This window comes from Sebastes umbrosus, chromosome 8 (assembly GCF_015220745.1).
Source record: "Sebastes umbrosus isolate fSebUmb1 chromosome 8, fSebUmb1.pri, whole genome shotgun sequence".
Lineage (NCBI taxonomy): Eukaryota > Metazoa > Chordata > Actinopteri > Perciformes > Sebastidae > Sebastes > Sebastes umbrosus.
The window spans coordinates 13,384,065-13,411,786 of record NC_051276.1 but is presented as its reverse complement, the minus strand read 5'-3'; the positions used below and the strand labels follow the sequence as shown (position 1 = coordinate 13,411,786).

The window sequence follows — 27,722 nt, the reverse complement described above, 5'->3', positions numbered from 1 at the left end:
TATTTTTGAAAGAGCCAACACCCCAAAAAATGTTAGCAATATTGAGGTTCAGTCATTTAGTACACCACCTCCTCCTCTACTGGAGGATATTTTCTCAGCAGATGGGACCTAGATATGATTGTTTGCCTCATACATAGGGCAGCGATGACACATCAACACAAACTGCTGTATTGAGTCTTTATACACCCTTTCAGGACTTCACACAGACATTGAAAACCCATTATGTTCAGTCAAATTGTGCATGCAGATGTTATAAAAGCAGGACGTCTATAGCCAATTAACACAGACAGGGAACACCATAACCTCCTATCTCCTCAGGTTTTTTTGGCAAGGTCGTTGTGGAATTCATTATAATTTGTCTGTTTACATTATAGCCAATGACTCAGTGGGTGCTTCTCACCAGACTGCTGGCTCATTTAAACAGCGGCCAAGGCTTCTCCCAAGTTCATCTCTGACAAGTCATTATCAACAAGGCCGTTTATCTCTGCCAAGAAAGATATTGCATGCGATTCAATATTGTAATCTCCTCTTTTAATTGCTCTCAGAGAGAGAAATACAGTTTATTTCTAGGCCACATGACGTTTTTATTAAAAGGGGACATAGCCTACATTTTCAAATGCACACTGATATTTGTCTTGAATCATCACCCAAGAGGAAGAGGAGGCTCCACAGTCTTCAGCACAATGTTGACTCTGACTAGAAAAAAAATGTTTTCCTGGAGCATCGATTTTTCTGTCTTTTCTTCTGTGGTTCATTTACACTCATAATAAGCCATCTTGGGGAAGTGTCTGCACTAATATTTGGACTGTGGTGCACACATGTAGGCACACGCACGCGCCCCCCACACACACACACAGACATGGCTTTGTCTAATAGTCACATTAAAGTCTAACAGCCTCTTTTTTTTCTCTAAATGGTCTGTCTCCACACTGTAGTGATGAGAGACTGATGTGCCCCATGCATGATGGCAATGAGTCTGTTATGCAATGTAGGTTATAGACATGATGATGCGTGTCTGAGCTGCCGAATAAATGGATAGGACTTACATACATACATAACATTACATAACAGAACTGGTCAGAATGGGAATTCACCTTAAATTAACGTATGAGATTTAGATTCATTGCAAAAAATTGACAAAATCTGGACCAGTTCTGGCTTTTTTTTTTTTTTTTTTGCTGTCTATGAGGGGTTAAAGGATTCCTTTATTTTGGAAAGTGTTGGAAAATACAGTCACGAAAGACCACTTGTGCATTGTGTAAATGGGATGCTTATAATTGATGCTTGAGCCACTCACATGTCGGTGATGTTCTCCATCTCCGCCTCGCTCTGCAGGACTGGGAAAGCATTGATACCTCTCTCCAGGTCCACGCAGGAGATCCTGGTGCTGCTGCAGGAGCAGGACGACGGGCATGCCTCCGCGGACATCCACGGATCCCCAGAGCCCACTGACACCCCGACCACCACGACCCACCACCACCACCAGCACCACCGCCACGACCCGGAGCCTCTCCCCGGCGAGGAGAGCAGAGCCCCGCTGCCGCTGCCGGGTCTCCAGGCGCTCATCATCATCTCGGGTGCCAACTGGAGCTATAAGGCTCGCTGAACAGCCCCGCAGCCCGGCCCAGGGTGGCTGGGTTCAGACCCGGTTCAGCCAATCAAGGAGAGGAGAAAGAAAAGAAAAAGCACAAAATCCTGCGCGATGCTGAGGTGGATGGATGGATGGATGGATGCAGGCGGTCCGGCTACAAAACCATCTGGAGAGAAGAAACGATGATAGGAGAAGGAAAAACAGGAGAGAGTTTCGTCCCGGTCCTCTGTGTGTGTTTCCTCCAGTATCCCCCAGTCAGTCAACATCACACTGCCACACACTGACGGGTGGATGCCAAGGAGGATCTCTCTCTTTCTCTCTCTCTCTCTCTCTCTATCGTTCTCTCTCTTGCTCTCTCTCTCTCTCTCTCTCGCTCTCTCTCTCTCTCTCTCTCTCGCTCTCTCTCAGCTGACGAGCACCGAGTGGAGCCTCCTCGACACAATGTTCTCTGTGTGTGAATGATTCTCGACAGAGAGAGAGAGAGAGAGACGGGTGGTGGTGGTGGAGGGGGGGTGATGGTGGTGAGGAGGGGTGGTGATGGTGGTGAGGAGGGGTGGTGATGGAGGGGTGGTGATGGTGGTGAGGAGGGGTGGTGATGGAGGGGTGGTGATGGTGGTGAGGAGGGGTGGTGATGGAGGGGTGGTGGTGGTGGAGGGGTGGTGGAGGTGGTGGTGATGGAGGGATGGTGGTGGTGGTGGTGGATGGGTGGAGGGGTGGTGGTGGTGATGGAGGGGTGGTGGTGGTGGTGGTGGAGGGGTGGTGGTGGTGAAGGGTGAAGGGGTGGGTGGTGGTGGTGGTGGAGGGGTGATGGTGGAGGTGGTGGTGGTGGTGGTGGAGGTGGTAGAGGGGTGGTGGTGGTGGTGAGGAGGGGTGGTGATGGAGGGGTGGTGGTGGTGGAGGTGTGGTGGAGGGGTGGTGGTGGTGGTTGAGGGGTGGTGGAGGTGGTGGTGATGGAGGGGTGGTGGTGGTGGTGGAGGGGTGGTGGTGAAGGGTGAAGGGGTGGGTGGTGGTGGTGGAGGGGTGATGGTGGAGGTGGTGGTGGTGGTGGTGGAGGTGGTAGAGGGGTGGTGGAGGGGTGGTGGTGGTGGTGGTGGTGGTGGTGGTGGTGGTGGAGGTGGTAGAGGGGTGGTGGTGGTGATGGAGGGATGGTGGTGGTGGTGGTGGATGGGTGGAGGGGTGGTGGTAGTGATGGAGGGGTGGTGGTGGTGGTGGTGGAGGGGTGGTGGTGGTGAAGGGTGAAGGGGTGGGTGGTGGTGGTGGAGGGGTGATGGTGGAGGTGGTGGTGGTGGTGGTGGAGGTGGTAGAGGGGTGGTGGTGGTGGTGGTGGAGGTGGTAGAGGGGTGGTGGTGGTGGAGGGGTAAGAGGTGGGTGGTGGTGGTGGAGGGGTGATGGTGGTGAAGGGTGAAGGGGTGGGTGGTGGTGATGGAGGGGTGGTGGTGGTGGTGGTGGAGGGGTGGTGGTGGTGGAGGGTGAAGGGGTGGGTGGTGGTGGTGGAGGGGTGATGGTGGAGGTGGTGGTGGTGGTGGTGGTGGAGGTGGTAGAGGGGTGGTGGTGGTGGTGGTGGTGGGGTGGGTGGATGGGCTGGAGAGCAATGTCAGTCAGGATGGGAGAGCCGTGCCGGTGCGCACCGCTGGTATGAGGAGGAGGAGGAAGAGGAAGAGGAGGAGGGGTACCAGCATCAAAGCAGCATCATGTATAACGTGATACCTCATTGATCCCCTTTATAGGTTGCTCTGCTTGTTCTGGAGGAGGAAGGGTCATCAGGTGATGAGCAGAAGAGGCTTTCTTGCTCAAGGGCACCTCAGCAAGGCGTTGAATTGGTGTTTTCCTGGTTAATAATCATCTGTTTTCATTTTTGGGCTGTCAGGGGTTAAAGTTCCTCTCGTCAGTGACAGGACTCACCGGCCTTGCCTTGAGATGTGAGGGAGGTGTGAGTGTCCTTATCTGACACACACAGAGAGAGAGAGAAAGAGAGAGAGAGAGAGAGAGAGAGAGAGAGAGAGTGTGGAGAGGTCAGGTGCGTTGAAGATGTCATTTAATTTATCTCCTAGCTGGCTTCAGATTGTGTGTGTAAATGAGATAGAAGGAGCTATCAATTAACAGGCTCTAATTGTCAAAATCATTCTCATTCTAATCATCATTATCATCATGTGGTTGTTATGGATGTTTCATACCTGTTAATCACTGAAAAACAAAGCTGTCTGCAGGTCTTATTTTGAATGCAGGTTGTCACTCAAGTGCTGCATTTACAGTATAGGGATGCACCGGCAACAAATTGGTCAAAAAATAAGCAGGAATTAAAATTCCAGTATATTATGTATATAGTTTATAAACATAGAATTGAATTGAATAGATTGGCTCCATTGTCACCTATACCCGATTCAGCTATTTGAGTTAGTATCGGCTCGATATCCTATCCGGTATCGGTGCATCCCTAATTTGCAGTCTTATACTTGGGAATAGGAAAAACAGCCTGCCATTTCCTATTAAATAATGTGTTTAGTAGAGGCTGTTATGTGTTTTTAATGTCAGCTGAGCTGATGGCTGCTTCCACTGTAAATATCTAGGACACGTCTAAAACATCATATGAGAGAGACCGAGAGAGAAAGAGGGAGCAATCACCAATCATCAAGTCTTTAGCTGGTGTGTACTAGGCCAAGCGTCACCTTATTAAATCATTAGGCCATATTTCATAATCATATGGGGCTCCCAGCCAAACCAGACCTGAATCAATAAACTGTCATCTCAGAGTGGAGGCTATACGGCTGCATGCCAGTCACTCCGCCGCTATAGATCTCCTGCTGCTGGATGCATTTCTAACACGAGAGTTGATCTGTCTTTTTATGGCGTTCAGCCTTTGAAGAACAGAGCCTCTTCTTCTCCTCAATCTTTCACCTTGTATGTGAGAGACAGAGGATGACAGCATATCTGCCTGTGAGCAGCAACAGCCCCAACTGTGAGGAGTCCTCTCCTCTCCTCTCCTCTCCTCTCCTCTCCACTCCTCTCCTCTCCACTCCTCTCCTCTCCTCTCCTCTTCTCTCCTCTCCTCTCCCCTCCTCTCCTCTTCTCTCTCTCCTCTCCTCTCCTCTCCTCCTCTCCTCTCTCTCTCTCTCCTCTCCTCTCCTTTCCTCTCCTCTCTCCTCTCCCCTCTCTGTCTTCTCTCTCTCTCTCTCTCTCTCTCTCTCTCTCTCTCTGTCTCTCTCTCTCTCCTCTCCTCTCCTCTCCTCCTCTCCTCTGCTCTCCAATGTCCTGTCCCCAGCTCTGATATGACGTTTGTGCTGACGCACAGGCAGTGCAGCTGAATAGAGGAGTGTAATTATGGAGCCCTGCTTGTGTCTGAACCAATCTGGTGGATGCCTGCCTCAGAAATCGGGGTGTACGCGCTCAGCACAGAACAGTGTGGGCGTACCAATTAAAGCATTGTCTCACAAACAGAATACTCCAATTACTCTCTGTTCCTGTTGCAATTTGACAGAGGTTGTAACCTGTGTTAAAGGTCTTTGACATTTTAAACATGCAATCACCCCCTTGAACCATCTGTCATCCACAGACAAAAGCATCAGTCAGGACGTATTTTATGAAACACTGTGAGCATATTATAGTATGCCACGCATATTTAGCTTCTTGTGAAAAATTGTGGAGCATGCTTGATGTGTTAACTGCAACACAAATCACCACTTTCAAATTTTTACTGTACATACACACAATGAACGCTGATGAGATTCAAATATGTTACAGGTGTCCCCATTGAAAAAGCGAACAAAGTTTTTTGGTTTTATTTTTTGAACAGACTGTATGAAACGCATCGAGCTTTCAGTTAACTGCAAACCCATCCGTGGCAACTGTAAACGCTCTGAGGAAGTGCTGTGGTGACGTAGTATAAAGGTAGAGTGTGCAACATCTGGCGGCATCTAGTGGTGAGGTTGCAGATCGTAACCTCTCCGGTGTGCCAAGTGTGTAGAAGAACTATGGTGGCCAACTTGAAAACGTGAATGGCAATGAAAATGAGTGGTGAAGCAAGAGAGAGAGAGAGAGCAGCGGCGAAGACTGACTTAGTTTAGTTTTGAGAATAGCAAGTGAATGTACAGGGGAAGTTGCAGTTTGTGCAGAAATAAATGCTGAGGCTCCTCAAGACCAACAAAGGTTTCCTGTGTCTTGTTTCTCAGCGGCTGAGTGGAGTGACGGGGGTTAACTCTGAAGCGAGTAACGTTATCGACTCCGGCCCAAGCAGGAAAGGTTAACACAGTGGTTTGTCTGTTCTGGGCTACTGTAGAAACAGTAGAAGAGGACCTGCTCCCTATCTAGATGTAGATAAACGGCTCGATTCCAAAATAACAAAAACACAATTCTTATTATCAGGTGATTATACACTAAAGAAAACACGTATTAATATCATATTCCATTCTTTCCAATAGATCCCCCTAAATGTTACACACTGGTCCTTTAAAGAGAAAAAACACACAGGGCAGGTGGGAGGGGAGGTGGATGGGTCCAACAACACAGGGCTTTCATCCAGGAGACTGCTGTTTGTGTCCCGTGTTCACAATGTTACTTTCACTTTTCAACTCTAGTAGTTTTAAACCCAACCATGTTGTTTTTTCCTAAACCTAAATAAGTGGTTTTGTTGCCTAAACCTAAGCACATATTTTAGATTAATACTCATCATAAAGCATGTGTTTACCGTGACCGAAAAGTGACACAGTGGGGTCTGACAAAGCATCAGTATGTGACGAGTGACGAGAATTACTGTGGAAAATGCCCATCACAGGTTCCCAAAGTAAATTTTTGGCATTTGTATTAATAAATCACAATCACATGTTGTTGCATCACGATGAACTTTTGTTTCATCACATTCGACGTTTGTTGCATCACAGTCACCTGCTCTTACCCGTGACTGTTAAATTAGCATATCATGTGTTTATTAATGGCAATTGCTTCGGGTTCACACAAGGTAAAGAAAAAGAACAATTCTTTTTCAAGTCCAAACATTGGTTGAATCCTTTTTATGATTTATTCATGTGGGCCCCTAAAAATCCACAAAGGGGCTCATATCCTGCTTTAGCCCAAAGCTTTGAGTAACAGAGAGAGAGGGTCATGATTGGGACACTAGACACTGAGTAGATACAAGTATGTGCACAAATCATCACACTAGCTCTCCAACTGCGCAGTCTTTACTAACTCTGAGGGATTTTGGCACATTATGTATGGATAAACAAACCTCAGTTGGACTGAACCATTTCCATGCTCTTTTTTTAACTTCTTGGCTTCGGCTTGATTAATGGTTTTAACATGTGGATTGGCTTCATCAAAGTGGCGGTAGATATTATTCAGTAGGGCACATGTGTTATTAGTGAAAAGAAGAAGTGTTTGATGTTTTGTTTTCATTTAAACGTGACTGAATGACACTCACCTTCCTGAACTTAACTGTTACCCCACTCCCACGAGAAAAATGGTTTTGGAAATCCGGCCGACCAAATGCAAGACAGATGCCTGGCCTACTGCATTTGGAAGGGAGTAATGTCTTATTGTTATTGCTTAAGTCAAATTACAGTAATCTTTGTGGAGTGTTCTTCATTATTAAGGTTATATTCTACTATGATCGGATGTAACACGTTCTCTAATTTCTATACCTAATTGTTTTGATAACTCAGTGATTAGCTTTGAATGAGAGCTCCCATTGTGTCACCCAATATAAATAAATATTGTCATGTGGACTCATGTGAACCTGTTCTAACCTCTACATACCAGCCGTGTGTGTATTATGGTCCTGAGAAATTATACACTAGTGCTCTCTAGTGGCTGCTAGGACACTTAAGAACTATGAGACACATCTACATAGAAACAACACAATGTTACCAGGGAGTGTTTCTGTAAAAAAATAACTCAAGTCAGGAATGAGACTCTATTGCAAACACTGGGACATTGTACCATTACAGAGTGTTCTTTCAGGGCTGGAGGGGTGAAAGAGAAGAGAGCGGTCATGTCATGCTGACTGGTATTTGGTCCTTATTCCTGCTTGCAACTGAATAGCCCCTACATGACTCAACCTTATACATTAACTTGCATGTGTGTGTGTTGAACTAATCCCTTAATGACCTTTAACTTGATGACAGCTAGACAAGACATCAGTTGGAGTGAACTAACAGAGACTGTAGTCATAAATGTGTGTTTCCCTCTCTGTGTCCACAAAGAAAGAAAGACAAACAGACAGAAAATATGGCAATTTCTCTCAACACATTTGAGGAGGATGGGGGATGGGCGGGGACAAGGATAGGACAGGTGAGCCTTAAAAGAGACGCTCAGTACGTCTGGCAAGTGTTTGAAAATAGGTGAAGAGCAAGAGAATGGAGCTAGATGGAATAGAGAAGAAGAGTCTAAAAAGCTTGAAAGACAACAAGGCTTTTGAGTCAGAGGTAGGGAAGACTTGTTTCTCAAGCTATTCTTGAGTAAGAGTAAAAGGAACCTTTTATTTGTATGTATCTGTGTTTAAACAACATCTCTGCTGTTTTTTACTGAATCAGCCCATTAGCTTAGCTAATCAAGCAGATTTCAGGCTACTAACTTTATACCAAAAGATTCAAATGACTGAAATATTTTTGGGAATCTTCTTACAATAGCTTCTTAAAGAGCAGCATCTCTATCACCTGCACAAGGTTTGGTATTCTGTGCTGTGGGTTTTAGACTTGGTAGGCTATCCTTCAAGCAGAGAACACAACGCAGAGACACATGTGCTCAGTGTGCACAAGAGAAGAAGCTCCCCGTTAACCAGTTTGCCTCAAAGTTCTAAGTAAATATGAGTCATTGTGCAAGCAACCTTGTTTAAACATATTCCTAATATTGTTTCACCTCAAGCTGCCTCTGTGTGTGTGTGTGTGTGTGTGTGTGTGTGTGTGTGTGTGTTACAGGAGCGGGATCAGATATACATTGATGTGGACAGTTCTGCTCATGTGGACAGTGCTGCCGATGTTGCAGACGATGATCACAAAATGACAGACGAACATAAATGGTTGCCTTTTTGTTTTTGCCAAACACACATTCTTCATGTCAGATGTTCTCAGTTTCTTCTAAATCATCAGCCTTTCTCTTGCCCCTTTGATGCAACATTAACTCCCTCCTTATCTTCCCTCTTATCTTTCTCCCCCTTTGTGTGCCCAGCTTGCCAAAGAAGATACTGGCATTCCAGGGCTATTTGGCAGAGCGCAAAGACCAGATCCGCCTGATCATATACCTGGTTTTAGCAGCAGGTAAAGTATCTTTGTTAGCATCCGTTAAAGTGTAACTTGGGACCGTCAGTGTGTTGCAGGTCTCCATCTGGGGGCCTCAAAGAGTATCAAAGTCTTTCTGCATAAATTTGCAGCATGAAAGAGTCTCTCATTAATGTTGAGATTTTATCGGAGACAGTGTGTCCAGTTCTGTACAACTGATTTTCTTTGTTTGGTACTTTCGATTTTTACAGTATACTGAAAAATGTATTTATAGTCTTGCTTTAGGGGTTTCAGTGCACATAAAGGCGTGTGAAGGGCTGTTTATCTTTGCAAACTAGCTGCGCTGGTTAAGAGAATGTATGTAATGGGACTACATGCTCTACGCCTCGCAGCGTATTGACATGAGCGTGTGTGTGCGTGTGTGTGTGTGTGTGTGTGTGTGTGTGTGTGTGTGCGTGTGTTTGCGTGTGTGTGTGTGTGAGTGTGCGTTCCTGACTTGGGCTAACTTCAGGGACACATTGCAGACTAAAGACCAGTTAATTGGGGCAAATACTGTGTCCCAAATTTGGAAAAAGCTGATTTTTGGGTCAGTGGTTAAGGTAAAGGTTAGGCAAGTAGTGGTTATGGTTAGAGTAAGTCTCCAGGAAATGAATGTAAGTCTATGTAATGTCCCCAAAAGTGACCTAAGTAAACATGTGCGTGTGTATGTGTGGAACAGATTGAGAAAACTGGAGAGAGATTTATTTTTCTATTTAGGGCAATTTACTGCACAATTGCTATGATTGTTAATGGAAAAATCCAGCCATGGCTAATCAGAACACATGTGGAGTGTGTATTCGTTCGTTGTGGGGCTGTCCAGACTACACAAGACGCAAGTGTGTGCGCACACACACACACACAGACTTGTCAATGCCAGCTTGTATTGTGATACTGTATTGATCCAGAGATAATAACAGAAAATACTGCAGGCTATGACTTATACAACTTGTTGTTTTGTTGCTCTCAAGTCTGTCTAATAATTACCCTTTTGTCCTTTTTACAAATATTTTAGAGATATGTGTGGTTTTCCCTGAAAATAACATTGTAAATAGATGTATTTATTCTAAGGCTTAGATCAGTTTGTACTGTGAAACACAAACAACGTCTCAACGGTTCCAACCTTTGTGGAATTTGACTTAACATAACACATCCTATCAAAATACAAATGTTTTCCTCTGATCCTGCATATCCAAAAATACGTTTTGTTAATTTTCAATATTTATGATGCGCCAAAGTGGACTTTGCAGATCGCAAAAAGATGAACCCTCCTACAAAAGATTTGGAGCTCGTAATATAAATTGTTTGGATTCTTCAACTACTGACCCTGTACTTTTCATTCATATAAATACTAAATATGAAATTCCACCATTCTCAGGCTAATATAATCTGCTGTTCACTAAAATTGTGTAAAATGCAATGAAAAGTCTGCAGAATAGTCGCATTCATATCTTAATTCAGTTCAGTTCAGTTAGGGCTGGAAAATATGATGATATATATTGTCAAAACAATCTAAAAATGTTCATTGTGTATATATATAGATATATAGATATATCTATATATATAAAATCGTGATATAGGCTAGGCCGATATTTATTTATTTTTCTAATAATTTCACTTAAAACTGTTATGTTCATTTTGTACTCAAGTTCTTAAAATGAGAAAATACTTTTCATTTGTCAACTATTTAATTCACACAGGAGTATACAAAAAAGACTTTACCATGTGGTTATTTCATATTGACTATTTATTGATTGAATTGACAGAAAATATGTTATATCGTGATATCATTATCGAGATATGAAATGACCTATAGGCCTATCATGATAGAAGATTTTGGCCGTATCGCCCAGTCCTAATTTCCTTTCAGTATTTGTCAGTCAGAGGGTATTCGAGGTCACAGATCAAAACACACAATATCATTTCATTTGAAGACAAGAAGACAAAAAATAAAAGAACTGAAATGAAGGAATTTGAAATGTGAAATTATCCTTTTACATGTTCACGAGCGTTCAGACTTCATGGATAAAAATCAAACCGTGGTGTATTTGTTTTTTTGTGTAGCATTTTGAAAGTACCAGAGTCAGAGATAAGTCAGACTTGTGTTCAGTTTTTGGCTGTGCAGTTGATCTCTGTGTCACACGCCAGTAATTTCAGGCCTCACATTAACTACACTTCCTGCTGTCTTTTTAACCGGAGGAAGTAAAGATTTGAATCGTTCTGATAAAAGAAAATTATGTCAGCTCTGTTGGATATAATTCATATGAATACTAAATTTGTTTCAGGCTTCGTTGCCATAGTGATAGCGGCATGTGTCCTGAACTTCCACCGGGCTGTCGGGCTGCTGGTCATCGCCTTGGTAACCGTATTCTTCCTGTTCTGGGATTGGCTGATGGAACGCTATGGCGACTGGGTGTGGGAGGAGCTCTCTCCTATCAGAGACCTTCTCAGCAGAAACTGGTTTTGGATCAGATGGTGAGAAATGTTTTGTTTCAGTTGTCCTGACCTGGTGTGCACCTTCCTTATCAAATGACGGGCGGTGACACTGTAGAAAAGCCATTGTAGAGTCAGTATGCTAAAAATCCTTCTTAGTAGCTGTAACTAATGTATATAATGTTCAAGACAGTTTGTCTCCTGGCAACGGCAATGTCCTCAGACTGAGGAAATTCATTGTTCATTAAATCAGCATGAGCACTGAATTCAAACAGGGCAGGATAAAGGACACAAGAGCAGTTGATGGCAAAGTGTGAGAAGAACTGCTGTGTGCTACAGTGCACATAAAGTGAGGTAATTGCACTAGCTCAAGGGCACTTACCTCAGTAGAAAGGTGAAGCAGAGATTACCGCCGCGGTCGTATGTCTCCGCCAACCAGTCAAGTTGCAATTTACATCCATGTCTGTCCAAAATCACTTCATCATTTTATCCTGTTAGGCATTTGTGTGAAATTGCCATAATTAGCACATGAATTCTTGAGGTATGGACAAAAACATGTTTTTTCAGGTCACAGTGACCTTGACTTTTGACCACCAAAATCTAAGCAGTTCATCCTTGGGCCAAATTTGAAGAAATTCCTTCCAGACATTCCTGAGATATCGTGTTCAAGAGAATGGGACGGAAAACCTGAAAACATGATGCCTCCGGGCATGGCTGATGCTGGTGCAGAGGCATCTCCGTCCTTCAGGCCGCCTCTACAGGATGCTTGAAACAACTTTCAAGCATCTTTCAAGTAATCAATTTTATGCCCTGTCCGTGTGTACATCCGTCCCATTCTCATGGGCGTGATATCTCAGGAATGCCTGGAGGGAATTTCTTCAAGTTTTGGCACAACTGTTTCTATATTTTTATCTATGGATTCTGGTTTTTGACATCTGTCACTCTCTCTCTGTCCAGCATAATGTACGCGTTGCTGCTGGTGGCCGTGGTGTGCTGGCTGGCACTGGACACAGCCCAGCGAGGGACCAGACAGCTTGTGTCTTTCTTTGGTCTGCTGCTCCTCATCTTCTTAATGATGCTGTTCTCCAAACACCCATTCAGGGTAAGGGATGCACACACACACACACACACACAGTAACCACACACTTTTTATGCCTCAGTGCCGGCAACAGCCGTGTGTCCGTCCCATTCTCGTGAATACGATATCTCAGGAACGCCTGGTGTGAATTTCTTCAAATTTGGCACAAACGTCCACGAGGACTCAATGATGAACTGATCAGAATTTGGATAGACATGGATATTAACTGCAACTTCACTGGTTTGCGGAGGCGGTCATTTTAGTAATCATGTATTGTACGTGTGTTGCAGTGGTGTTGGCAAACTTTGCTGTGCGGGATCGGGCTACAGTTTCTCTTTGGTGTGCTGATCCTCAGGACCACATCTGGCGTACGTGGATTTGCATGGGTTGGAAAACAAGTAGAGGTACACACACACACACACACACACACACACACACACAAATATAGATCTTTTTCAGTGGATTGTCCTTTTGTTTCCTTCTGTTGTTTCCTTTTTTTGTTTCATTGTTTCATTTTTCATTTCCTTGTGTCCTTCTTTCCTTTCCTAGTTTCTTTCTCTTTATTTCTTGTGTACTTCTTTTCTTTCCTTGTCTCCTTTCTTTGTTTCCTTGTGTTGTTTCCTTTCCTTGTTTCCTTCTTTTGTTTCCTTGTTTCAGTCCCTTGTTTCCCCCTTTTTTTATCTTTTTTGTTTCCTTGTGTCCTATTTCATTTCCTTGTTTCCTTCTTTTGTTTCCAACTTTTTCTTCCTTGTGTCCTTATTTTGCATTTTGTGGTTACTGTAGCTCTGAAACATTCACAAACATACCTGCTGCATCAGTACTTACAAAAGAAACAATCAATTGTTTCAAAGTTTTCTGTTTCTGTTGCTAATGAGTCTAAATCTCCTCCGTATAGACGTTTTTGTCATACACAGATGTTGGGTCTAAGTTTGTGTTTGGTCCCAATTATAAAGACCACTTCTTCGTCTTCAAGGTATGACACACAAACCAATATGATGCACACAAACACATACACACTGAGTGAATGATGGTAACAGTGAAATCATAACAGTGACAAGAACAGAAATGAGTGTGTTTATATGGACATTAGTACCCAATTATGATTGGGTTTCTGTAATATCCAGGTTATGTGTTTTGGCATGTAGACATCATATCCTGGTTTCAGAAAACAGTTTCTGATCACTGTCTGTAATGTGTGCAACTGCTTCATTAGCTAAATCAACTTTAATAGTCAGTAAAACCAAAAATATGATCATAAAAAAAAGAAATGACAAACAAAATGAAAGGTGCCACTATAACTAACCAGGGATCATACGAAAAGAAGAGCCCCAACATATAGATACTATTAAAATCATATATATACAGTGTATATATACTGTATATATATATATATATATATACAGTATATATATATGAAGATATGAATAACAAGGTTTCTCATTTTCCATGTAAATGTCATATTCTTAAGATGATCAAAACCAAGATGAGACTCAAATCGGAGTGCTAGCATGTAAACATACTCAATAATACTCAGGATGATGATGATGATGATGATGATGATGATGATGATGATGATGATGATGATGATGATGATGATGACGATGATGATGATGATGTTGATGTTGATGATGATTGTGGACTGTTGTGAACTCTCCAGGTGATGCCAATATTGATTTTTTTAAGCTCCGTCATCTCCGTCCTCTTCCACATTGGCTTCATGTCCTGGCTGGTTGGTAAGGTGAGGAAGTGGGAGGTTAAAGTGCATGGACGGAGAGAAATATTTGATGGCAAATCAATTATTACAAACCAGGAGTAAAAGACAGATAATGACTGCTCTAAGTAACTGGAAATGAGAATAATGACACAAAGACCATAGTTTTTGTTTCTAATTTGTATGTTTTTTATTAAATATTTCTACAGTTCGGTTATTTTCCTTTGATTTTTTTCACAGATTGGATTCTTAATGCAGGTTGCCATGGGAACATCTCCAGCAGAATCGATGGCTGCAGCTGGAAATATATTCTTGGGACTGGTGACCAACAGTTTAAACAATAAACAAAAACATCAAGCAAATCACTGATTTAATTATATTAATCCGTATATCCATTAGTACAAATCAACCAGGCCCTTGTCCTTGTCTCTCTCTTTCAGACAGAATCACCTCTCTTGATTCGTCCATACATCAGGGACCTAACTCTCTCTGAGATGCATGCTGTGATGACAGGAGGTTTTGCCAGCATCGCTGGTACCGTTTTAGGAGCCTATATCTCCTTTGGGGTGAGGTAGTGGATGCAGGGGAGGGAGGGAGGGGATGAGGAGGTGAAGAGGGCTCTGAGGTTATCACAATTAAGTCCATATTTAAAACAATTTTTTTTTAAGAAACTGCTAAATATCAAAGATGAAAGTCCAGTTTGTGGCTTGATCTCATGAGCAATTGTTTGAAAAAGTGATGGTTGTCAATAAGCAAAAGAAGGACATGAATGATCAAATTTCTCTTAAAGGCTATCGAGAAAGTTTGAGTTCTTAAAGGTAAAGTATGTAAAAGTTGTCGGTTGGTGTTTGTAAACACACCACATTCAAAATTGGCCACTCCGCATGAGCTCAATGAGCCGAGAGGGAGAGAGAGAGAGAGGTGATGGTCGAGCAAGCTCTAGAGTGAATGAAGAGAGGGAGCAGCGTTACTGAGAACAAAGCAGTGAATCAGGGAAATAAAATGTTATTTTCTGATTGTTTCATGGCGGTTACATTCTAAAACACAAATAAAAACACAACTAACTCAGCACACCTCCGCACAACGCTGCGGGAAGGTGCCGATTTGCCGGATTTTGAATTAATGCAGCTGAAAGGCAGGCTGTCCTCTCTGCCTGGTGTGTGTGCCTCGGTCCATCTGACACACCGATAGCAGCACACAGCAGCCACTGCACACAGCAGAGGAGAGACAGAGGAACAGGGGAACTCACAGCGATGTAACAAACCCAGTCTCATCTGTCAAATATGGCTGCAAAGCATCTACAGGGGGACTTGTACCCATCGATGTATAATGCTTGTGCCTGGGATTAAAAGCCGAGGGGCGTGACAAAGCGGCGGTATTTAACCACCTGAGGACTGCACACCCTGCACCCTTGCAGATGTACAGAAGCGTCCCAAGTGAAGCAAAATAAGAAGAAAAGAGAAATATAGGCAGAGGGACACTACCACACTCTTCTAGTGGGGTATAAATTATGATTTTTTTATCAGTATATACATAGTTTTTTAGGAAATTGTTGCATATTATACCTTTAAGAACCCACAATTAACTTTCCAAAGTCATTAGAGGGGGGATATTTAGTGTGAACTTCAAAACTTAACAGCCTCTTGACTGACCTTGACACTTACCTGAGAGTGTACATAGGACTTTAACAGCTCTGTCAAGAAATGAATGATTGACCACTAAATGTATGTCTTGTTCTATGTGTTGAGGTTGATGCAACACACTTGTTGACAGCGACAGTGATGTCCGCTCCAGGCTCCCTGGCCGTTGCCAAGATGTTCTGGCCTGAAACAGAGACCCCCAGTGTAACAGACAGTCATATCCGCAAAATCAACCATGGGTAGGAGAGGACAGTACAACTGTAATACATGTAATACGATACAAACTGTTTCAAACATTTTCAAGCATCGCTCATCCTTTCTTAAATGCCATTCCTCATTTAATCAATACCTAAAGCTGTTCATTCATTCCTCTATGTCTTAATCCTCTCTGCCTATCAGCCCTCGGGTCTAACTGAGAGCTTATATGCCTTCGACCTTTGAATTTGTAAGGATTATCATTAGTCTAGCTCAGATTGATTAAAAGCTTAAGATAATTAATTAATTCAAGATAATTTCGGTGTGATTCAATGACATTGGTCTTAAAAAATGAACCAATATTTAAACAAACTAGTCTTTGGATTTGGCAGCTTTTTCGTCTCCACAAAATTTCTAATACTGTAAGACACAAATAACTGATTTCATAAATTCATGGATAATATCTCTCATCAAGAAAATACACCAAGAAAACAATTGTGGTTTGCCCCGCTCTTCTTGTAACACAGTGTGATGGTGTCACAATTATGTAAAATTGTTTTTCAAAAAAATGTTTTGCATGAGCTTACAGTAAGACGCACTTAACTAACAGCACTTAACTAACAGAAAGAATGGCTGTTACTTATTATAGTTGAGGCGATGCATAAAGTATGGGAGAACAGAATTTGAATAGTCGAAGAGTAATTGTACACACATCACATGTATGTTGGAAAACATCATTGATGAAAAAGGTAACGCCTGCACACTGACTCCAAACCACACATTCATTTAAATAGACAACATTTCAATCAGTCAAAATTCTAGAAAATGTTGGGTGTAAATTTGACTTGACGAAGATCTGAGTCAGCAACCAAATATTGTCTCTTTAAAGGTGCTAAATTCCAAATTCAGAGCATATACCGTATATTATTGAGGGTTTGCTTCCACACGGCTCTCAACATGGCGATGGCTGAGCCGGCGGCTAGAAGCTAACGATGCTAACAGCACAAACAGTACAAACAACAGCATCAGTGCTGACAGAGCTAATAGTGTCAACCAGGGGGGGAACTGGAGGGTGGGTGCTACGCTTATGACGTTAACAACGGTAACCGCCGTATGAGCGCAGTGCAGAGCGGTGGCGATTAGCTAGCCAGTGGGGCTCACACACTAGGATTCACATGCACTATCATGCACGCACTGTCGGACCAGCTATGTAAACAAAGCATAGAGAAGCTCGGATTGCAACACACACAGAGGGAGAGTGACTTCATTCTCTGCTCAGGTAGTCATTACTCCCCTATATCTTTACATATCAAATAGTTGTTTGATGCTATATTAATGCTATGAATTTAGCACCTTTGAATTAATTTGTGGTTTGTTGTCTATGTTGACCTAGATGAACTTGTGATGATTTACAAAACTACCGCAACAACCACAATATTTCAAATGTCATCAACGCCAGTATGCTGATGACACTGTGCTGTTTTGATGAGCTGCTGTACAGAGGATTAAGTGTTATATAACCATTCAAATGTTGCTTGTGTCCCCTCAGAGACAGTAAGAACTTGTTTGATGCAGTATCCAAAGGTGCATCTTGTGCTGTGGGTTTAGTGGCCAGCATAGTTGCCAACATTTTGTCCTTCCTGGCAGTGTTGGCTTTTATCGATGCTGTTCTCTCCTGGCTGGGCGGGATGTTGGACTGTCCGCAGCTCAGCTTCTCGGTGATGGCCACAACCTGACACTCAAACAGACAAACTCTTCGACATATACTTACTGTAAATATAGTCAAACATCGACCTGCGTACATGCACTCACTCTTTGCTTCTTTCTGCCTCTCCTTTAGCTCATCTGCTCTTACGTGTTAATGCCTCTATCCTTCATGATGGGTGTTTCCTGGGAGGACAGTTACATTGTTGCTGAACTGATCGGCAAAAAGACATTTATCAATGAATTAGTTGCCTATCTGCAGTTGTCAGAGTTAATTAACAGAAGGAAAGCAGGAGGGCCAGAATATGTGGACAACGTAAAGCAGTATATTTCTGTGAGTCTCACTCATCATTTCTTGTGTTCTCACTCTTGTTTTTGTTCAGATCGTCATTGTCTTTTTTATTTTATTTTTACAGTTTTAGTATAGATGAGTAGCTGACTAGTTGGTCCATTATGAGAGCATTATTTAGTGGTATCAATCAGTCCTTGTTGGGCCCGTGGGAGATAAAAGCTAGTGAGGAAGGGCTTAAAGTCAATACTATTATCTGCATTGTTATGGCCTTGTTAGATAATTTCTTCTCTAATGAATGTCTCAATGGCGATAGACAAACAGTGTTTAGTTAAAAATGTATTAAGGCTTTAAGAATCTTCCAAATGCCATCTGTTTTACCTTCAACAGCTACATATGACATGGGAAATGTAGTGATAAGTATAGTTTAATGCAGGCATGTTTTGATATTTTTCTGATATTTTTCACATAAAAATTTAGACTAATTATGTTATTTCCTTCAGGTCCACTCTGAAGCAATTGCAACTTACGCTTTGTGTGGATTTTCCAGCATTGCTTCGCTGGGGATAACAATTGGATCGCTGTGTGAGTGCCACCTCTGAGGCTTAGTAGCAACATCAAACAGACAAACAGGAAAATTTAAGTTCAGAAAGTTGCTGGCTGGTATCATTTGCTGCAACATTTTAGCAGTGAAAAGTATCCCTGATGAATGAATGAATTGTTCATACATACATACCTGCTGCTGCTAAAGTTTTGTTCGCATGTTTTTTTGTTATTTAACATAATGTTGTTCTTTTTCCAGCGTCCTTGGCTCCAGATAGACAGAATGACATCGCCAGTTGTGCCTTCAGAGCCCTGATTGCAGGCAGCGTCTCCAATTTCATGACAGCTTGTATTGCAGGTGACCGTTTACTCTTCTTTGCCTCATCATTTATCCACATAAGTGTTTTTATAATGGACTCAATGGACATTGTTACCAGTTAATAACATTATTTATGTCTTATAAATGCTACTCTTAATTCCTCCCATAGTCCCCCTGACCCCTAGGGCTCCTGGGTCTGTGTCCAGTAGTCCCGTACAGTAATCCATCCATGCATAAAACATGTATTCTACTTATATATACTCATTACGTACACATAACTTACTATTATGTGTCACTTTGAGTACGTTAGTGCGACATTCAACTGTTGGGTTTTACAATTTATCATTAGTTTTAAGGTTCCTCCCCCAGGAAATTTTGAGCATCAAACACTTAATTTTTATGCATCAATGTACGGTGGGTCTTTATTTATGTAAAGGAAAACAGAAAATTCAGGTGGCAGGTGACAATTCAAAATACAAAAATATAATAGAGTATAATGCTTGCTTTCAAATATTTATTATCCTGTAGATACGTCAACACTACTTGGGTTAACCATGTGCAGAACTGCAGTACAGTAATACTAGAACCGGTTGTAATAATAATGGCAATTGGTTATGTTTATTATGATAATGATTAGATTTGCTCTTGATTATTTATTATTTATATATTTTGGAGAATATTGGGGGATGTGTCCCAATATGTATTATTACGGCCTTGACTAGCATACAATATATTGTAATATTTTTCAATAACATATTACAAAATATATTGACCATGAATAGCCATGACTATGTGACTATGACTAAATATGTTTTTCTGTTATTACAGGAATACATTTATTACATAAAAATGTATAGATTTTTAAATGTTTTTGATAAATTGTAGTCATTTATGTATTTATACTATTTTACTACTTCACTTTTATATTTTTATATATATATTTCTATATATAAATGAGTGCTGGAATTATTGTGAGAGCAATGTGTAATTGACAGAAGTAATGAAAAGAGTGTATGAAATGTTGTAGAATATCCATATATTAGATCTACACAATATCTTATCCTATCCTATCACTCAAGCGTTTTTATGATTTTTATGATGACATTGCTCTGTGGGTTTCTAGGTATGTTGTACATCCCTGATCTTCCGTGCCCACATTTCCTGAGCACAGAGTTCATCAATACCAATGTGACCAGCAGCTCACAACTGGTCACCTGCTGCTTACAACTATACAAAAGGTGTGTGTATGTCTGTAATACAGATAACTTTCTCCCAGTTATCATATATTTGCTGTTATGCTGTGTAGCATCGTTCACCCAGCTGCATAGATATTTTTTGTTATCTCTATGCAGTTACAAAAACATCACAAACAGCTGTTTTAGAATGAATACAGCTGATGGAGAAAAGAGATACTGTGATTCAGTGAGTGTGTGTGCTTGCATTTTTTATTTGCAGTGTGACGGTGTATGAGCCGTGGAACGTGACGATCGGAGGAGGATTCAATCAGAGCAGCCTGCAACGCTGCTGCACTCTCATACACCCCACACCCTTCAACTGCAGCCTGGTGCTTTGAATCACTGTGAACAAAAACACACACCTCACACCTGTTTATTTGTTATTTATCTAGTTGTTACTTCTCGTATAATACACTTAAAATTACAAAATATACAATAAAATTTCCTGCATTGGATTTGTACAAAAAAAAATCTTGTCACATTAATGTAACATTAAGAACAAAAAATTAAGACAAAAGGTGAAGAATTAAAAAGTAGTATGGAAAAACAGAGCCAGTCTTAAATGTAGTGTAAGTATCTGAACTCAATAAACCAGGTCCATCGGTGGTAATGCTCTGAGAATTACTTAATTTTTTTTCTCAGTTAAATGCTCTGATAAGGTGGTAGATCTTCCTGGAACAACTCAAATTTTTAGCTGCAGCTATGGGCACAAGTGGAAATTTTCTTTCTGAAAAGACAGGTTAGCATTTCCCAGATATAATTTAAACTTATAGAGGAATGTGCAAATGTTTTAATATTTAGACTTATTTAGAATTATGTCTATAAATTTGTGAAAAGACATTTAAATTGATAGCTATATCTGTATAAAGGTAGGAGAGTATAGGAGAAATGGCAGAGCGTACAGGTCCAGGTGGAAAAAAAACAAATCAATCTTTTTGTATTTTTCCAAAAGTGAAGGAAGGGTAAGAAATTAATCAATGACGTAGGACGGAATACATTTGTCTTCATTGTGATTGTAGGTGCCGTTTTATTTTTAAAACTTTACGTTACTTCACTCCAAAACAAACTAAAACTGTAAACAACTAACTCTACTATAATAATAATACTCTGTGAGAATGCACATTGGAGAGAGAAAGACAGACAGCAGTAGATGACGGAGAGGTAAACAGTGCATGCACTACACTGCATGAACTGTATCTAAAAATTGTGTGAGTAAAAGCAAACTCTTTTAATATTTCAATATACTAATCCTCAGATCTCTACCTAAGTAAAGTCGTACTACAGTGTACAATACTCTGTTACAAGTAAGTCCTGCAATAAAAATATTGTTCAAGTAAAAGTGCAAAAGTATTAGCATCGACATACTTAAAGTACAGAAAGTAAAGTAGGTTACTCATTATGCCGAATAATACATATTATATTATTATATTATAATTATGGATGCATTCATGTGTTCATCACTTGCTAATGTCAGCTGGTAAAGATGGGGCTCATTTATTTATATACTGCAGGGTTGGTAGTTTAATCTATAATAATACATCATTTATCAGTTGATTTTGTATTAGTAATCTGAATCTGCAAAGTAACTTTCCATGACAGTTAAGTTAAATACATTTGATAACTGTTTTTCCAACTCTAGTCTATAAAGTTGTGGACTATTCTGTTTCTACTCAATGCTAATACTAATTACTAACTAATAGTTTTAACATCACAATTCATGATTAATCTGGAAAGATGACGTCAGTTTTTGTCGTACATATTTCAATTTTTCCATGATTAAGACGTACTTAAAATTTAATAATTGTAAATAAGGTGCCAGAGTGCATTAACAAGCATCAAAATCAGTGGCGGCTGGTGGAAATGTTTCTAGGTAGGGCTGTGTCACATCCAATCAAATTCAGCAAACATCCCGGTATAATTTAATGCAAAAAAGTGAAGGTATCAAAAACACATTACTACTTTGCAGTTAAATAATCAACAATTATTTTATTCCAACAGGAGCCGTAAAGAATGCTTAGAAATACACAACAGTATAACATGTACTCAGTGGTGGAAAGTAACTAAGTACATTTACTCAAGTACTGTACTTAAGTATAATTTTGAGGTACTTTACTTGAGTATTTCCATGTTCTGATACTTTCTACTTCTACTCCACTACATCTCAGAGGGAAAAATTGTGCTTTTCACTCCATTACATTGATTTAATGACTTTAGTTACTTTACAGATTCAGATTATTAACACAAAATATAATCAACGGATAAATGATGATGTATTATTATAGATTATAGAACCAGCAGTATATAAAGTCATTAAAATGAGCTCCACCTTAACCAGCTGCAACATTAAAGTGACTAACACATTAACGCATCAATAAGTATAATCCAATAATATACATTATTCTGCATAATGTGTACTTTTATGTTTGGTACTTTTTGTATATTCATATGCTAAAATGTTTGCACTTTTACTTAAGAAGGATTTTGAATGCATGACTCTTACTTGTAACAGAGTATTTCTACATGGTAGTATTGCTACTTTTAAGTACAATACTTCCACCACTGCATGCATTATAATACAATAATAAACATGTAATAAAATACTAATGTATTATAACAATCTAACGTGTAATAGAAATGTTTACTTAATGTGTTGACCTTGCTTTGTTTGGTAAACCAATAGTGAGGTAAAGATCAGGGGAAGTAAACAGGCAGTGTAATTAGGAAAACTGCTGTTAAATCCTGAAAACAAACACCCGAATGTACATAAGCATGGGACTCAAGTGCCCTGAGGTGTAGAGACAGTAATACTGGTGTTATACTGTTGTTAAGTCCTGAAGCTATTCAGACACCTGGAGTGGTCAGAGGTGTAGAGATGGTAAACTCCAGCAATACTTCTGCTTCAAAACTCTCTCACCTTACTCAAAAGGCACAACCACAACACATCCACAGATATTAATACTCCATAAAATACAGTTAACAAGAACAATACAATTTATTTACCGGTCTCAATTAAATTGTGATGCCTCCATGACCAATTTAAGCAAATGAGACTGAGGACAACTAATGTACAAGAAAAGTCACTTTGGTGAGAAAGCCTGCATGTTTTCGACAACCTATTTGTAGAAGAATTTTGCTCTTCTCTCCTTCTGAGTGGCAAACCTCTCAATGACCTTCTTCTTAAGGTCAGGAATGTCTCTGAGGAGTTTCTTCTCCATGGAGAGCATGGCCAGAGCATTAAGGTGATCCTTCGTCGCTTCATGGTTCTGGTGCTGCTGGTCAGGTTCACTGTCCTCACACAGAGAGGACATGGAGGCCCTGGTCCAAAACAAACAGTTAGAGTTGCTAATTTGCCATCAGACTCCTTAATGTGCAATTCTATTCATTGTGTGCAATATACTCACTCTTGTTTACAGTATGTTTATATAATTCACTTTTTTTAAACTTTAGTCAGTTTTTTAGCATTTTTATATCACATTCATTTATCAATTTATTATTATTATTAGTAGTAAAGTTTTTGTGTGTGTGTGGTGGGGGAGGGGGGGGCGGTGCCCTCTATTGGCCGGCCGCCACTGATCAAAATACTTCTTTGCAGTGGTGGAAAGTAACTAACTTTATACTTCTACTGCATTACAATTCAGAGTCAAATATAGCACTTTTTACTTCACTACATTTATTTAATACCTTTGGTTACTAGTTACAGACACGTGCCGATTCAGATTAATAATACAAAATATAATCAATAAATAAATTATGATGGATTGTTACAGATTAAGATCAAACTTTATTGATCCCAGGGGGGAATTCACCAACTACCCAGCAGTATATGAAGAAAAAAAAAGCTCCACCTTTACCAGCTGCAACATTAAGGGAAGCTAATCTGCATTGTCTCATTTGTATGTAAAAGTTGGATGTATTTGTTTGTTGCCCATCTGCCTGCAGCTGTCATTTCCTCTAAAGTCACATGGTACAAAAGCTGCGTGTGAATCCTTTCTGAGACAAAAAGAAAGAAAAACAGCAACATATTTGATAGACTGGACAAAAACTATACACTGTAAACAATTGCTGTTAATTTGCAGCAGTAAATTCAGAAACTCAGTATTAACCTGTTATTGCTCAAAACCGTGCTTGACTGTTAATACAAAAGAAAACCTGTTTTTTAACTGAACTATAATGCATTCTTAAAAAACATCACTTTACTGCTGATCAACTGTCTAAAGTATCATCAGTAACAGTTTCATGCAGTATTGTTTAATTCTGGGACTTGATCTGCACATGTGAGGCTTGTACATTGTACATGATTGTAAAATCAGTGAATTAGCTTTATTGTTCTTCACTCACATGTTGTTCTGGTTTGCATTCTGTGCTTGTAGCCAGCTAGAGACAGACATTTGGGGAAAAGTGTCAAAAAGTCTATTATAGCCTTTTTCCTAACAAGTGCCTTTAATTGTATTCAGTGTGACTATTCCTATGTCTGTAACCTGCTATGTCTATTCATCTAGGCAAAAAATAATGTTTATTAAAATGTATGTAAAAAATACAGCCTGAATAGTGCATTAAAACAAATCAGTAAGATAATGTAAAAGAAAGGTGAAAAACAGCTCTATAATGTATCTTTAAACAGTAAATTAACTGTAAAATACTGTGAAATTAATAAAAAAAACAGTTCAAACTGTATTTTTCATCAACAGTACAAAACTGTAAATTTCAGCGACAGTATAATAATGTTAATTTTACAGTAACATAAAGGCAATCCTGCTGCCAGTTATTTTACTGGGAAATTCTTAACAGTGTACAAGTACAAGCAGTGTGCATTGCTTGGCCACTGGATGTCACTGGAGTCTTCTTTTCCCCGGCAATAAATGCCAAAGTGAGTGTTAGATTCATCAGGCCACCATAGACCAGTCAGTCAGACTGGTTTGACTGGCAGTGTGATTATCCAGGTCACTGGCTCATTAACAGTGACAGAAATGATCAGGCAGGACAAAGAGGAAGGTATCAAGGGTGTGCACTTTTCAACAACCGCATATGTGAGACAAGCATGCAGTTTCACACAGACGGCAAATGACAGTGTCTTCATTAAATCCACCACGAGCTAAAGGTCAGATGGCTCCCTTCTCGGTGGGCAGGAGGTGTGTTCACATGTATGAATTTCACACGCCCACAGAGAGGGAAGATTAGACATCAGCCATCAGACGCTGACACACAGGACATTTTTAGGCTCCGTGTTACCATGTGTCCCCGATCATAAAAAAAAAGAAATCAAAGTGAGCTCATTTTCATGTTTGTCACCACCATCAGGACAAAGTGTTTCCTTAAAACATGGAGCTGTTAGGTCAGGAGGGAAAAGCAAACATCATGTGTCTTTTGAGGAGTCAGTGTCTCTCTGTGTGTGTGTGGAGGGACAACAACTCAAACGTTTGGAAAGGACAGGATATAACATTTTGTAAAGGTTGTGTCATTTGATCAAAGATGTTACTCAATCTATATCTTTTAGATCTTTATACATAGACTGGGATTTTGCTGCTACAAACAAGGGACCTTTTGAGTTCTATATATTATTGTTGGCTAATGTATGAAAATAATATGAATGACATAACACGGTGACAATATTATGACATTATAAGAAAATTATGCATGTGAGACTACGGGATTTTCTCATCTTGCCTAATGAAGCCGGACTGTGTTTACTGGAAACAAATACTGGTTTTATTGTGTCTATTTCTTTGTCTAATGTGCATACATTTCGCCTACATCATTATTTATTGTTCATAATACTATTGTGAGCTCATATTTACTGTCAATTCTACCAAAAACCTTACAAACACCTCTAATAAATTGGATTACACCTTTATAAGGAGCTATCTTTTTTGACGTATTCAGAATTTTAATAAATGCAATTTTGTATTTGCATTTTTCCAGGCAAATCTTAATTTTACATGTATATAATTTATCATAAATCCTTAATGGAAGTATTTACATAAAATGTTTCTTCATTTTCAAATAGCCCTGGTAATCCCGATCCTAATAAGATGGTTTATGAGGCAGATAAATGGAAGAATTACAAAAATGCTAATTTAAACCAGGGACTGAAAGGGTAAATAACCATGTAGAAAAATAAAGACACAACTGGCATCAAATAATTTGGCTGAATATTACAGTAATTGTTAGTTGCACTGAATGTGCCCTTCTATTCAAAATGTTAAATTGTCACTACAATTAGCAAATATCTTTGGCCGAGCCATAAGAGCAACCCCCTCCCCAAAAATGGACAAATGACCTTCACACTAATATTTCATTCTGGGATGCATGTATCACCTGAGATATACAGAGTTTTGTAACACCAAGGCCAGGGACAACAGATAAAAAAACAGCCTTTTAGCTATTTCTGGCATTTCTTTACACCATGTGTATTTATTAATTTGCACAGCCCCTTCTCAAATAAACTAAAGTTTATATTTATTTATTTGGAAACTTGCAATCTTATAATTAAGAAATAATTATCTGAAAGCGCCAAGTAAATTGACAGAAAACAAATTAAAGATCTGATCTAAATAAAAAGACTCTGGTGCTGCATGATCTGTAAATGTTCTATGTGAAATTTACTGTATACATAACATGATATTTTATGAATTCTTCAGTATGATAATTTGTCTTTTGTATTACACTGTTGCAAATCTAATTAAAAAAGTCACTAAAAGTTTTCACTAGAATTAATTAATTATTATTAATTATTTTAAGCATATTAAAGGTTTGCTTTCAGGCACCAGTAGGATAGTGCACACACTGATTTAATGTTGCTTTTACTTCCACAGCGCAGAGGAGATATATACGACGATGGGAGGAAGGATAAAGGTGGATAGATGGAGTGGATGCAAGAAACACTGAGATGCAGAAAACCCACAGATAAGGAGAGGGTGAGTATTAGGAGGCTGAGACTGGTGGATATTGGATTGTCATGTAGCACCACTCCAACAGAAGGAGAGGGGGATGAAGAGGAGGAGAGAGAAACTGAATGATGGAGATGAAGTTGTCATCCACCAGCACTCCAAAGAGCACACAAAGGAAGAGAGGAATGGGGGGAGGGAGGGAAGGAGGCCACTGGGATGAAGGAAGCATATGTAAGCATCGAGGAACGCTAGAAAACAGATTGATTGAAACTGGAGTTTGTGAGGATTCATAGCAGAGACACTTAGAGGCATGATTAGAAAAGACAGACGTGGTAAAAGAAGCATGGAAGAAGTATCAACGAGGGGAGATCTGAAGATAGGTAGGTATGTAGACAGACAGACAGACAGGTAGATAGAAAGGTAGATAGATAGATAGATAGATAGATAGATAGATAGATAGATAGATAGATAGACATGTAGGTAGGTAGGTAAACAGGTAGGTAGACAGATAGGTAAGTAGGCAGATGGATAGATAGACAGACAGATAGATAGACAGGTTGGTAGATAGACAGATAGGTAGGTAGATAGATAGACAGATAGGTAGGTAGATAGACAGATAGACAGGTAGGTTGGTAGACAGATAGGTAGGTGGGTAGACAGGTTGATAGATAGGTAGGTAGGTAGATAATCAGCTTATTGATAATCTTATCCAGCTACACAAACATTTATGTGACTATTGTGCCTAATCACTGTTCTCCGTGATCTGCTCTCTGCCTAACCAACTTTAATTGATGCTTTAATTGCTCGTTGACACATAATTACATGGACGTGTCTTGGTGCCGGGTGAAAAATTAAA

At 40.2% G+C, this 27,722-nt stretch overlaps 2 protein-coding genes across 7 annotated transcripts in view; one reads left to right on the top strand and one right to left on the bottom strand.

Moving 5' to 3' along the window:
* The window catches only part of ntrk2a (neurotrophic tyrosine kinase, receptor, type 2a), a 105,495-nt gene extending 103,462 nt beyond the window's left edge, over nucleotides 1–2,033 (bottom strand). For 2 of the 3 annotated variants that reach the window (XM_037776807.1, XM_037776808.1), the window contains exon 1: nucleotides 1,298–2,031. In XM_037776807.1, the coding sequence (XP_037632735.1) occupies nucleotides 1,298–1,572 (275 nt within the window). In that variant the 5' untranslated portion in view covers nucleotides 1,573–2,031. Of the gene's footprint in view, nucleotides 1–1,297 lie in introns of all 3 variants that reach the window. The other variant, XM_037776809.1, reaches the window with a different exon arrangement.
* Nucleotides 2,034–6,155: 4,122 nt separating this feature from the next.
* Nucleotides 6,156–27,358, top strand: LOC119493650 (solute carrier family 28 member 3-like). 4 transcript variants are annotated; one of them, XM_037779138.1, is made up of 17 exons: nucleotides 6,156–8,004; nucleotides 8,497–8,597; nucleotides 8,747–8,835; nucleotides 11,118–11,307; nucleotides 12,223–12,367; nucleotides 12,634–12,747; nucleotides 13,239–13,316; nucleotides 14,001–14,081; nucleotides 14,295–14,375; nucleotides 14,495–14,620; nucleotides 15,803–15,933; nucleotides 17,439–17,607; nucleotides 17,730–17,927; nucleotides 18,386–18,467; nucleotides 18,685–18,783; nucleotides 19,868–19,982; nucleotides 20,200–21,869. In XM_037779138.1, exons 1-17 carry the CDS (start codon nucleotides 7,936–7,938, stop codon nucleotides 20,315–20,317), a joined length of 1,986 nt encoding a protein of 661 aa, XP_037635066.1. In that variant the 5' UTR covers nucleotides 6,156–7,935; the 3' UTR covers nucleotides 20,318–21,869. The 4 variants fall into 4 exon arrangements, with proteins under 4 accessions (XP_037635066.1, XP_037635064.1, XP_037635067.1 ...); XM_037779139.1 differs by lacking the exon at nucleotides 20,200–21,869 and adding an exon at nucleotides 26,792–27,358 and having other exon boundaries at nucleotides 6,157–8,004; XM_037779136.1 differs by having other exon boundaries at nucleotides 19,868–21,869.
* The last annotated feature ends 364 nt before the right edge of the window (nucleotides 27,359–27,722 follow it).

What these genes read in the sequence shown, in the direction of transcription:
- LOC119493650 (XM_037779136.1), top strand. Translation starts at nt 7,936, where the DNA reads ATGGAGCTAGATGGAATAGAGAAGAAGAGTCTAAAAAGCTTGAAAGAC. An exon ending in TGTCCTGGCTGGTTGGTAAG is followed by an intron (nt 14,082 to 14,294) that starts GTGAGGAAGTGG and finishes TTTTTTTCACAG; the next exon opens with ATTGGATTCTTAATGCAGGT. An exon ending in GATAACAATTGGATCGCTGT is followed by an intron (nt 18,468 to 18,684) that starts GTGAGTGCCACC and finishes TTCTTTTTCCAG; the next exon opens with CGTCCTTGGCTCCAGATAGA.